The sequence below is a fragment of the Ptiloglossa arizonensis genome, chromosome 8 (assembly GCF_051014685.1).
Source record: "Ptiloglossa arizonensis isolate GNS036 chromosome 8, iyPtiAriz1_principal, whole genome shotgun sequence".
Taxonomy (NCBI): Eukaryota; Metazoa; Arthropoda; class Insecta; order Hymenoptera; family Colletidae; genus Ptiloglossa; species Ptiloglossa arizonensis.
The window spans coordinates 17,345,505-17,358,035 of record NC_135055.1 but is presented as its reverse complement, the minus strand read 5'-3'; the positions used below and the strand labels follow the sequence as shown (position 1 = coordinate 17,358,035).

Sequence of the window (12,531 nt, the reverse complement as noted above, 5' to 3'; positions counted from 1 at the left end):
TCGAGAATAGGAGAACAATCGAAAGATAAGCGGTGCAAATGACCTGGCGAATAACGATAAACGATCACGGATAAGAAAAATCAATTTGCGCAATTCATTTATCTTGCCAAGGTATCGCGGCGCTATTTGTTGCAGGTTTTCACAAAGAATAGATATCAGTGAGCCACGTCGTGCGAGCCGCGCGATAAGCGACGTTTCGAATGTTTTGGAAATTCATAGACCACTATCGCAAGGAAACGGTAATAAAATCATGATACGGTTCTCAAAATAAAGTAACCAAAACAAGGTGTTTACATCTAGCCGTAACTCGAAATATACATTGTGCAGTCGGCGATATCTTGGGAAACTTTAGAGTGCAAGTTCGAAGTAAAAGTTTTTTTTTATAATATAAAACAGAGAACATTTCGTTCGAGTTATCGTTGCACAACGAATCGAATGATGTTGAACATTGTTCAACTACCGATGCATTCGCCAGAGTTAAGGCTCGTTTGAATTATTTAAATTCGAAACGTACACGATCTTAAATGCGATTCTCTCCTCTTCAGGAATTCTCTACGAAATATGTTTTTCTGTCTATGTATAATACTTACACATCTCCCTCCTCTCTTATTTTTATTTTAGATTAAAGTTACCTTGTTTCTGATTATCACCGAAGAGGACTCCGAAAAAAATACTTTATCGTTTAATTCCATTATTCATTCAAATTCTTTTCTTTCGCGACAGAAGGCTACCCTACTCCTTTCGGTAATATTACGAGAGTACAATATCGAATGATGAAACGACTTCAAAACGATCGTGACTAATACAGCTCGTTATTTTTATCTTTCGTTCAGTCACAACGCCACTTAAAGGCACACGATGCCATTTAAAAGTGATAATCAATCGAAACTGTTCGATCGGTTTCGTATTTTTCCGTAAAATGTTTCTCGGATCGAACTCGAGCACCGTGTATATTCGCGAGATGAGGTCTCCAGCAGACAGCGTTCTCTCCCAATTGTCCTTCGAATTCTCAAAAATAACATGCAACGGTTCCAAGAAGATCAACCTTGGCACTCCCACACGCGAGAACTCGTGACAAATTCACCGAGAATAGAGTTTCTCCAAACCGTGGCATATCAACTTCCGCCATGTTTCTCTGGATATTCTCAGCGGCAACGATTGAATCGGTTGCGCCCAAATTTGTTTACAGTGCCGGCCGGTGGTATTCGTCGCGAAAACAATCATGCAATTCGAGAAACGTCATACCCCCCATGACGATACAAGTATCTTCAACCCTTTATTCGAAAAATGATACTCAAAGGGCAGCCCTAAAATTTGGGCAACTTATGCCATCTTTTCAGAGAATTGTATGTAATGTATCATTACCCGATAAACGTTGTTTTCCAATTTCGAATGTATATATTTTACATAGTATTACATAGTTTTTTCAATCGCCAAAGAATACCTGCGTACCGTGTTTAATTCGATGTTAGTCGAGAGAGTAGAAAAATGACAAAAACGAACGAAATGTCGAAGAAATTTCATTTCTATTTTCTCGAAAGAGATTTTACAGAATTTCAATCGTCTAAGCTCTAAACGTGTTTCGATTCCATTCTCTCGAGGCAAAAGCGAGACGAATTCTACAAAATTTGTCGCGGTTGCGAAATCGATCGTGCAAAATCAATCGAAACGTCATCGCTCACGATCACCTGCGAGCACTCGCTATCGAGCGCACTCGTGAAAGAAAAAAGAAACAATATCTCGATAAACGAGAATTACAGATACATTGTGCGCAACACGTACGTATCATCTCGTTGTCTGAAAAACACAGAAACCAGTCCACCGCATCCCGTGCCCGTTGAAAAGGGCTTCTCGGAAATTATCCGCGGAATAGTCGCATGTTTGTTACATTCTACTTCTATTGGAGTGATCGTTGACGTCAAAGCTCGCGAGTGCGGAGATTAGATATGAACCGACCTAAATATCTCGTCTCTCGATGCGTTCGCTCGGAAAACGGAAGTCGTTGCAATAAAAAAAGTAGCAATAATAACAACGGTAAATAAAAAATAAATAAAAATCTGTAGGCGTATCGAAGAATAGATACGCGAGTGGGGACGATGGCCTGCTATTTCCAGCATTTCGTTACCGCGTACGTTTTTCGTCGTTACGAGTCGCGAGTCGGTCGGTTTCGTCTGGGAACAGGAGGACCGAACTTCGAACTCGTCTCGAAGCTGACTCGTGAGATCGTGATCCTATTGGCGATCGATTCCGCGGCTCTATCGGCGCCGATATCGGGCCACGTAAACGCTCACCGCGCGTGTATTTATCGAGATACCGAACGGAGAAGCCACGTATAAGATATAAGGTGGCCACCGAACGGGAGTCAGTGTTGTGCCGGATCGTGCTTTCGATCGTACTTGTTGCGCGAGACTCGTGTTTATTTAACGCTGATTTACATCGTCGAAAATGCGGTGAGAGTCAAACATATTCGTCTATCGATCGTGCACTGTTCAATTACCAGTTGACCACTGTTTAATCCCTTTGCGCGTTTCTCAGGATCTGCGTGCTGTTGACCGTTCTTCTGGTGGTCACTGTACTGACCACTGAAGCGTTCGCCAAGAAACCGGGGAAGGAAGCGGAGACTCGAGGAGGGAACAAGAAGAAGAGAGACGTAGCGTACCATAAGTATGTATATTGTACGATGACGATGATTTTTTCACAGGTTTCCCAATTGGTAGTGGAAGATACTTCGTTGGTGAACGAAATAAATGTATTTTTTCTTCGTTTCGTATCCGATGGTGAAACGTGAAACTGCGTAAGTATAAAATACGTGGATCGGGAACTCGGGAGTGAAGATGGTTTATCGAAACGGGGATAAATATCGTTTCGGTTGAGTTTGTCCTTGATGACAGACCGTGGTATCGTAAGCACGAGTTTTTCCTCGTTTCGGTCTCGCGAACGATTCAATCGAGCTGTTTACAGCAACGACTGGATTATTGTCGATATTAATATACTCGATGTATACAGTCCACCGAAAGTATCGTATCGATGAAATGAATCGAAAGTGTCGAAATTGGGCGTACCTTGTTGTTATTGGGTTGTTCGGAAAGTCATTTGGTTTTTTCGAAACACGATTCTTTCTAGAGTCTATAAATATTTATACACTCTAAAAAAATCGTGTTTCAAAAAAAAACGAAATGTAATATGAATGTAATATGATGTAATATCAAAAACACGAAATGTAATGAAAAACGAAATGTGTGTAAATGTTTATACACTCTAAAAAAAATCGTGTTTCAAAAAAAACGAAATGCCTTTCCGAACAAAACAATATTTATATTTTCTTGGTTCACGAAGGTATCTCACCGATTTTAACCACAAATTGTCGGTATAATGGAAGAATGTGTTTCGACGAAAGTTCCTTGTACAAACGTAACGGTTTGGGCTGAATAAAATAATAATTGCGCAACCGTTTCGCGGTCGTCTTATCTTCGACGCGGACTTTGGTTCCGCGACGATAGTAACGATTTAATGGCACACCGTGTCGTTCGTTTCAGGGAAGAAAAGTCGAAGGAGGGCGAGGGCAAGAAGTTGCAATCGAAGAAGAGAAGGAGCTCTTCTTCCGAGAGCAAGACCGACGAGGCCTCGCCGGAGAGAAACGCGCGTGTCGAGGACTCCGGGAAAGTTCAGAAGTCGAAGAACAAGAAACTGAAGGAAAAGGAAAACGTGAACCTGAACGAGAAGTCCAACGAGGTGCCCAAAGACAAGTCCAAGAAGAAACCGTCTAAATATTCGATCGAGTCTCAGGAAGCTCATCAGAAAGGTTCCAAGAAGACCACAAAGGACAAGAAGCTGAAGGACAAGTCAAAGGTGGAAGGACAGAGCGAGTCGGAAGACGATACGGAAACGGTAAAGGTTGAGAAGGTTGAGAAAGTAACGAAGGACGACAAGAAGAAGAAGCAGCAGCTCAAGGAAAAGAAGAAGGAAACTGTGGTGGAGGTCGAGGAGGAACCGGTGGAAGCTGAAGCTGAGGTGGTCAAATCGAAGAAAACGAAGAAGGACAAGAAGAAGGGCGACAAGAAACAGGATAAGAAAAGGAAGAAGAGGGAGGTAACCCAGGAGGAACAAGCGGAGGAAGAAACCGTGGCCAATGGACGACAGGAATTCGCGGTGGAGCGAGAAGAGAACACAAGTTGCAAGAAAGCGGGCGAGACCGACTCCAATGAGGAATTGAACGAGGGAAACGCCGAGGAGTGCAACAATGCGTGAAATTCGAACGTCCGAGTAACACGAGATCTTTGAATATGTTCGTAACTTGTCATTTCATCGAAACTGTGATCGCGAGTCATTGAGTGTCAATTTTATCATATTATCTGTTAAGAACGATACAATTTTGGAGTTATCAATGGGGTGTCAGGGACAAGCCCTCGAATCAATATTTCACTCATTTATTTCACTTCTATCTACATCGAGTTATAAACACTGGCGTGACCCCGTCGCGCTCTTTACTTACAAGCGACCATTCTGCCCAACGAATCGCGGTTTGTAGAACTATCCTGTGTCAACTATCGCGGTGTGTAATACGGAAAGAAAATACGCAATTGAATCATACGCCGTTAATCTGTAAAATGTTTTCACGCTTCGGAGAATAATACATTAGAGAAAGAAGATACACGATTGAATCATTAACCTGTAAAGTGTTCGCGCGCTTTGGAAAACGATACACTGGAGAAAGAAAATACGCGATTGAATCACACGCCATCAATCTGTAAAATGTTTGTACGCTTCGGCGAATAATACACTATGGTAATAAAATACGTGATTGAATCATATGCCGTTAATCTGTAAAATGTTCGTACACTACGGAGAATAATACACCAAGGAGAGAAAATATGCGATTAAACCACGTGTCATTAATCTGTAAAATGTTTACACACTTTGGAGTGTAAATATATTTTGCGAATCGTTCTTCGAATTACCGTCAATTAGGTACCCCCTTGGAATTGATGGACCAACCGGTACCGACGTTGTTTATCGACGATGTGTACGTTACGACGATCGTGTTACTGATCGATTCGGACGGTGACGGATCGTCCGGAATGGAAAAAATTCGGTGAATTAGGTTTCGTTCGTATTGAGATGAAATTTTAGAATTTGAGGAAAAGTCTCGAGCGTAGAAAATGCTTGGAAATTTTGTCGTTATTACGAGAGACGCAGGTTCGATTATTTAATTGTTCAATTTTTTCATTTCTTCTATGAACTTACCCTTCCGCAGTAAGTATCGACCAGAAGTCTTTCCTCGTTCGGTGCTATGTTGTAAAATTTCAGAATGTTGGATTTATTTTCGCAGTGGTTTTTAGTATCAATGTCGAACACAACGCAGTCTAAAACAACCTTCAGAGCAAGTGGCACAGACACGATGCAGGTACAAACTTTGTTAAGGTACTCGTTCGGATATGGCGCTTGGTTTATTTTATAATCAGCCGCACGGTTTTAAATGCGTATATAATTTACAAGGAAAGAGTTAAGAATAAAGCAACGAATCGGTTAGATTTTATTTCGAATATTATTTTTGAAAATGTCTGTGAGTGAATAAACATTTGGCTTAGTAAAGTTGTCACAACGTAACTTGCGACAATGCGTGGTCTGCAGCACCAAAAATGCACCAAAATGCATTTAATTTGTGTGCAATGTGAAAAAGGAATTCATGCAATATATTCTGACAAGCATCGGATGTTACAAATTATAAATGTTACTCTCCGTTTCAATTCTTTGTTCGTAACGCAGAAATATTTTTAATTTGTAATTCATTATTTTATGAATACAAAGTTTATAAATATTTCAAGTTTTGTTCGATCGAAATTATTGAGAAAATAACAATGAAATACAAAATGTTTTCTTTTGTAATGAATCATTGCAATATTATCATAGTATGCTAGGATCATACTACTTGTCCGGTCATGGGCGGCTGTTACACTTCTTGTCTGACCATGGACGAGGGCCACACTACTTCTCTGACCATTGACGGTGCCACACTACTTGTCTGGCCATGGACGGGGGGCATACTACTCGTTTGACTATGGACGGGGTCATACTACTTGTCTGGTCAGTGGCAGGGGTTATACTTCTTGTCTGGCAATGGACGAGGCAATTCTACTTATCTGGTCATGGACAGGGCAATTATACTTGTCTGACCATGGACGAGGTAATTCTACTTGTTTGGCAGTAGGCGGGGGCAATCTTTCCTCAAGTAACGAAGCAAAGGTGAGAATTGAAACAACAAGGGTCTCGTTAAATTGTTATAACTGCGTTAAAAATCACCTTTATTGCTCTTGTGCTTGTTTGAAAGGCAAATGACTGCGCTATGCGACAATCTGATCAATAATTTACTATTTTTTTTTATGTCAAAGTTTTATGACAAATAGAATTACGCGTGTATTGTCATACAAGTATAGACGCGAGTGTCTGGTCGGTACATATGTCCCGTGTAGGGCGAGATTTTTGAATATATTCCTACCATGTCATTTCGAAACCGATAGTATATGTTAAAAGACACCATTTTGAAGTTTTCAACGCGGAGTCAGTGACAAGTTCTCTAATCAATGTCGCGTCGTGCGTTTGTATTAAATCTCATTTATTTCACGTCTACCTACATCGAGTTATAAACACTGGCGTGACTTCGTTGCTCTTCTTATTTACAAGCGACCATTCTACCCAACGAGTCGGCGTTCGTAACGTTGCCAGTCCTGTGTCACCTCTCTCTGGATTAACTACGGGAAGAAAATACGCCATTGAATCGTACGCCATTTATCTGTAAAGTGTTTGTACATTTTGGAGTGTAAATATATACTGTGAATTACCGTCAATTAGGTGTCCCTTTGAAAAAGATGGACCAACCGGTACCGACGTTGTTCATCGACGATGTGTACGTTACGACGATCGTGTTACTGATCGATTCGAACGGCGCCGGGTCGTCCTGAATGGAAAAAAATCGGTGAATTAGGTTTCGCTCGTATCGAGATGAAATTTTCGAATTTGAGGAAAAGTCTCTAGCGTACCAATTACTTGGAAATTTTCTCGTTATTATAAGAGACCCAGGTTCGATTATTTGATTGTTCAATTTTTTCATTTCTTCTATGAACTTACCCCTCCGCAGTAAGTATTGGCCAGAAGTCTTTCCTCGTTCGGTGCTATGTTGTAAAGTTTCAGAATGTTGGATTTATTTTCGCAGTGGTTTTTAGTGCCAATGTCGAACACAACGAAGTCTAAAACGATCTTCAAACCAACTGGCACAGACACGGTCCAGGTACAAACTGCGTTGGTACGGTACTCGTTCGGATACAGAGGCGACGTGAACGATCCCGCGTAATTGTATATTCGACCACCGCAACCGCGACCTGCGGGACGCAATTTATTAACATAGAAGAAGTTTTTTTTATATTACTCAGTGATTGGAGTATATATTAAGTTTCAGTCAGCTCAACGCTGTAATAGGATTAAAGCCAACATTAACAGGTGTTTACAGGTGCAGAGACACTCTGTCACGGTTTGATTATTCTTCCGAGTAATATGATTACTCAGTTTGCATAATCTTTCATTTTCACTAGAATACATGTACAGTAATTCGAAGAGAATCGAACACCTTAGAATATTTATCAGCGCATAAAAATATTCCAATCTGAATTAAAATATTGCATCAAGATCTTAGATTTTAATTCGATCTGGAACATTTTTAGATACCGAGCAATGTTTAACGTCAATCGTTTGTAAGATTTGAAAATGATTCTATAGGTACCCCTAAGTGGAAAACAGTTTAACTTATTTTCTAAAATAGATCTGTCATGAAAAATTGGGCATACCCGATTCTTCACTGTGACGCGTCACAGAGATTTGGGGACGTTCGAGCAGGACGTAAGTCGCACAGGAGACACGTTTACGTACCTTGGTCTGTAGTCGTGTAAGTGATGTCATAGTACTCGTAGGTTGTATGCCATTCGGACCAGGAGTGTAAACTCAGCTTGTTGCCAGTACTGAAAATCGGACTCGGCACTTCTATGCCGCAGACCACCGCCACCATATTGTCAGTGAAATTGCCATCGTATACCTGAACAAAAGTAGCAAAGAGGATAGCTAGCCGCAGACTGGTATTCTTTTAGAATTACAATCGTATCGTTCACCGGTAAATTTTTATTCGTTAATTTTCTCGTCACTTTTTCCTGTCATCTTTCAATTTATCGGAAGAACGCAATCCCTCCATCGCCCACTAACAGAGAACACCTGACTCTATGACTGGAAGCTGGAAGATGACTTTCTGGATTAAGAGGAATATAGTACCACGTGTAAGGAGAATATGGACAATGTCGGACAATGTTTGCTCAGTCTCAGACCTTCGATGGCTGACGAACGCAATCCCCTCGTTGAGAACAGAGTAACCATGATGGTATAGCTAGAAGCTGGAAAGATGACTCTTAGATTTAGGAGATTGTGGTACTGTTTGTAAAGGGAATGTGGACAATGTCGGTGAATTTTTGCTCGGACCTAGGTCTTCGATTCTCGAATCCTTTCGAAGATCGATTCTCGAACTCTGTACAGTACATGGAACCATAAGTATCCTTTCGTACTGCTCTGTCGGTCTGCTTCATCGGACTGTATACCTCTATCGATGTATGGTCGGGCAAGTAGAAACGGGAGTGTACGGTCGGACAAGTGGAAATGCGAGTGTACGGGCAGACAAGTGGAAATGCGAGTGTATGGTCAGACGAGTAAAAATTCGGATGCATCGCTGTACGATTAACTAACGAAGAACTTTGGTTCGAATCAATCTACCGGGTGTGTTGAAAAAAGGGGAACGATACTTGCCTGGAGCGAGGATTTCGTGCACTCTCCAGGATCGTAGAGCAAGAACTTGTTGAAGTACAGAGCAATGGTGTGATTCGGTGGTGCTGTGATCGTGATCCAGCAATCCGAGATATCCTCGTGCAGTATTCGACCCTGCTCCTCGGTGTGATTACGATCGCAGCTCGCTTTACCGTATTCGAGATTGAAGCCTCTGTGACCGCTGCTGTCCATTTTGAGCACCACCAGGACTTCGGAATTGTAACTGCACCGAAAGAAAGAAATCAATAGCATACGGTATCGATCAAGGTCCACGGACAATCTGGATCCTCTACCTGTAGAAATCGTGGGGCAAGGTGCTGCCGCAGTACTTGTACGAGGTAAGCGGGAAGTTGTTCTCCTGCGGAAAAGGTAAGAGACTGCTGTAACGAACCTTGAAAACTTTGTTCGATTACATTATTGGTAACGTTGGTGGCGGACACGCGGTGTGTCGGGTAAGAGGGTCCGAATCATCGCTCGAAGGAGATCGAACAAGTGAGATCTACCTATAAGAGAGATCTGCCAATCGCTTGGATATTTGAATCATGAAATCGATCGACCACCAAACGTTACAAGTTTAAGTAGAGACAATTTAATCACCGCGTTTAAGACATTCGGGTTGCCGCCAGTCCAAATCAATCCCTGTCCATAGCTGTCGTCCACGTTACCACGATGCTGTGCACAAGAAACATTATATAAATACGAAATGCACCGTGATACATGGAACCCAGAACTCCGTGGGATAAATTGGGGACACCGAAACAATGAAAAAAGTTTACACAAACGTGTGCTCTATCGGTCCTGTTCCAAAGATACACCTATTTATATTTTCTTCGTCACGAACCGAACCGATGTAACTAATTTTTACCAAACGTTTATACATAACGTTGGATAACACGTAGAGTCGTCACCTACAAATGGAGACACTCAAATTCTATTTTTAAGTAACGAACATTCTCCTCTGCACTGCTCGTTTTCGTAAGCAGTTGCACGCTACCGAAATCAAAAAATGGTTCCAACTTGTGAACGAGATCGAACAAGGCACGTGTCTGTATGACCTTTTTTCGTCGCTTCGAAGAACTGAATAGAACGCCTTTAAATGGAATTCAAATTTCAACACGACACGTTTGAGCGCAAACAGAAGTTTTGAAAAAGTTCACCGCACTATTCGTCAGGATTACGTATCAGATGCAAACCAGTGATCGATAGCATTTTATCTAGATCTTATAGATTTCTTCAATACAGTGAACATCACTTAGGAGTTCCAAGTCAGGGACATTCTTTGTAACTATTATTTAAAAAAGAATATTATTTCACTATTGATCACTATTGGACACTATCGATTAGTTCTCTTGCTTAAAAGAATCTTATAGGATTCTTTAACACTGTGGAGATCGGTTAGAGCTCGTAAGCTCCTAAGGCATTCTTTTCAGCTACTTTCAGTACCGAATCTGAAGTAAATGATAGTTTACCGTTATATCTGTAACTTGAACGTATTCGTCGCATCTAGCTGAGCTAGCTATGTCAAAGTCCAGGAAGCGTATCTTTATTCGCCCATGTTGTGACTCGTGCGTACGTAGCAGCCAACGGCACTGTACACTCGATCCGTAGGATTTCGGATAATTCGGCGAGGAGATGCGATACCTCGTATTGTTTTTTATTTCGGGAGCCATACCGCAGATCCCTGAAACAGTTGTATCGTTCTGTAGGTAGTGGTAATTCGATCGAACGAATTCACGTATATCGTGTATATGTGTTACCGTCTATGACTTCGAATGTTCCAATAGCGCCAAGTCCTTCCAGGGTGCCATCGCTGACGAACCGTATCCAAAACGAATTCGAAGAGGACACGAGGGGGGTTGATGGTACTTCGCTACCGCAATACGTGCCATAAATCTCGGAGAAGGGGCCGGGACCATCGCGAACCTAATCGAAACACGAACAACGATCATTGAAACGATGATCAGTGCTCTACAATCGCTTCGAAATGTTTCTAAATACGCTCGGATAAATTGGCCAGTGCGCAGAGAACACCTCAAGTATACATCAATTTGATGACATCCAAAGTGGTGGAAATTCTCGTATAAAAATTTCTAGTTGAAAATAATTCAAGCATTCGAAGAATTCTATTTAAATCTATTAACAACCCAGGTCGTTCGGAAAGTCGTTTCGTTTTCCAAAATGGAGAATATGTAATTTAATAGAATGTTTGTACACTCTGGAAAAATCGTGTTTCATTTCCACCGAAAAGAAACGAAATTTCTTTCCGAACAACCTATACAATGCAAAGGAGTTAGAATATGAAATATCGTTTACCGTTACAGTGGATTCGTTACAAGCTTTTGGGTCAGCGAGAAGTAATATGCGTTTGAATTTTTACGGCGAGAAGCTTCACAGAGACATGGAAAAGGTACGATAAAAGATACAAGGTATGATCGATATTCAACGAAATAGACTTACTTCCAGATAATCGCCGATGCACTTGCCAACGGTGATGTTCTTGTGCGTGGGTATCTTGAGGTCCATCACTGTGATCACGAATTTGATAGCTTTACCCAAAGGTGCCGTCACTGACCAGTGACAGTCCTCCAGGCTTTCGTAACTGTAGCCTTTCTGCGTCTTGAAGTGCTTGATCTCGTTCGTAGTCAAGTTGATGTTGCCGCCGCAGCCGTCCTCGATGCTCTTAACGAATAGTATCTACGATGTTTCGAAAAAGTTTGCGATCTTATGTCCGTTAACCGTTCACCGAACAGGAAACAAATTCAACGTCGAAATCAGGATTTACCACTGCGCTGAAGCCACCGTAATGGCGCGACTCGTCCGAATAAAAATGGACACCCATGGTGTTGTTGGTTGACTTGAAAACGGGAAGATCGGCTGTCAGGTTGCCACAGAGCTTACCCAGTCGGTTCTTGAAATTCATATCGTCACTGTCGTATATTTCAACGTCGTCGTAGGTACAGCTGCAAAGTTACGCGTATTATCGGGCTTCGAATTCGCTGGTTTTAAACCAGGGCCGGAAACGATCCGAATAATTAACTGCGAACGAACTCGACGAATCATTCAGTTGTTCGAAGAGTAATTTCGTTTTCCAAAACGGAGAATACATCATTGAATAAGATGTTTGTACACTCTAAAGAAATATGTGTTTCATTTTCACGAGAAAAAAAAAAAGAAAACGAAACGACTTTCCGAACAACCCAATGGAACACTCGAAAAGAAACAATTCGACATTGTCCCGGCCCTGTTCCAGACTCGTGTCGAGAACGCAGGTTTTGGCTACCCGTAGCTCTGCTCCAGTACGAAACTCTGAAACCGAAGAACGACGTTCTTATCGGGAGGTGCTTCGATTCTCCATTCGCACGTCAATCCTCCGAAGTATTCGTCGCCGCGCATCAAAGGCTTGATTTTTCCGGGTGCTGTGATCTTTCCGCCGCAGCCTTTCGAGAACGAGAAACCGTTTTTGAAAATCTGTCCTCCCTCGAACGCGACGATCTGTACCGTTTCAACGCGTTTGCTGCCACTTAATTGAGATCCGCCCGTAGATCGTATTTGCAATGGGTTCAGAAACGTACAAACAGGTTGCACGAGCGAACAGGCAAACCGAATATTCCGTGGTATAGTTCTTGTTTCGGTTGGTTGTGATAATACAGCGTAGCGTGTGTGCCGCGTGGCAGC

At 41.9% G+C, this 12,531-nt stretch overlaps 2 protein-coding genes across 3 annotated transcripts in view; one reads left to right on the top strand and one right to left on the bottom strand.

Annotated features, from left to right (window-relative positions):
• Positions 1-2,109: 2,109 nt before the first annotated feature.
• LOC143150011 (uncharacterized) lies at positions 2,110-4,811 on the top strand. The gene is made up of 3 exons (XM_076317991.1): positions 2,110-2,450; positions 2,536-2,664; positions 3,537-4,811. The coding sequence occupies exons 1-3, from the start codon at positions 2,446-2,448 to the stop codon at positions 4,246-4,248; spliced, it is 846 nt and encodes a 281-aa protein (XP_076174106.1). The 5' UTR covers positions 2,110-2,445; the 3' UTR covers positions 4,249-4,811.
• Positions 4,812-6,592: 1,781 nt separating this feature from the next.
• Cubn (Cubilin) overlaps positions 6,593-12,531 on the bottom strand; it is a 29,735-nt gene continuing 23,796 nt past the window's right edge. For both annotated transcript variants that reach the window (XM_076317989.1, XM_076317990.1), the window contains 12 exons: positions 12,137-12,293; positions 11,639-11,816; positions 11,314-11,550; positions 10,614-10,779; positions 10,326-10,537; positions 9,454-9,528; positions 9,150-9,214; positions 8,839-9,079; positions 7,921-8,083; positions 7,126-7,376; positions 6,840-6,955; positions 6,593-6,749 (listed from right to left, as the gene is read on the bottom strand). In XM_076317989.1, the coding sequence (XP_076174104.1) occupies positions 6,842-6,955; positions 7,126-7,376; positions 7,921-8,083; positions 8,839-9,079; positions 9,150-9,214; positions 9,454-9,528; positions 10,326-10,537; positions 10,614-10,779; positions 11,314-11,550; positions 11,639-11,816; positions 12,137-12,293 (1,859 nt within the window). In that variant the 3' untranslated portion in view covers positions 6,593-6,749; positions 6,840-6,841. The remainder of the gene's footprint in view (positions 6,750-6,839; positions 6,956-7,125; positions 7,377-7,920; positions 8,084-8,838; positions 9,080-9,149; positions 9,215-9,453; positions 9,529-10,325; positions 10,538-10,613; positions 10,780-11,313; positions 11,551-11,638; positions 11,817-12,136; positions 12,294-12,531) is intronic.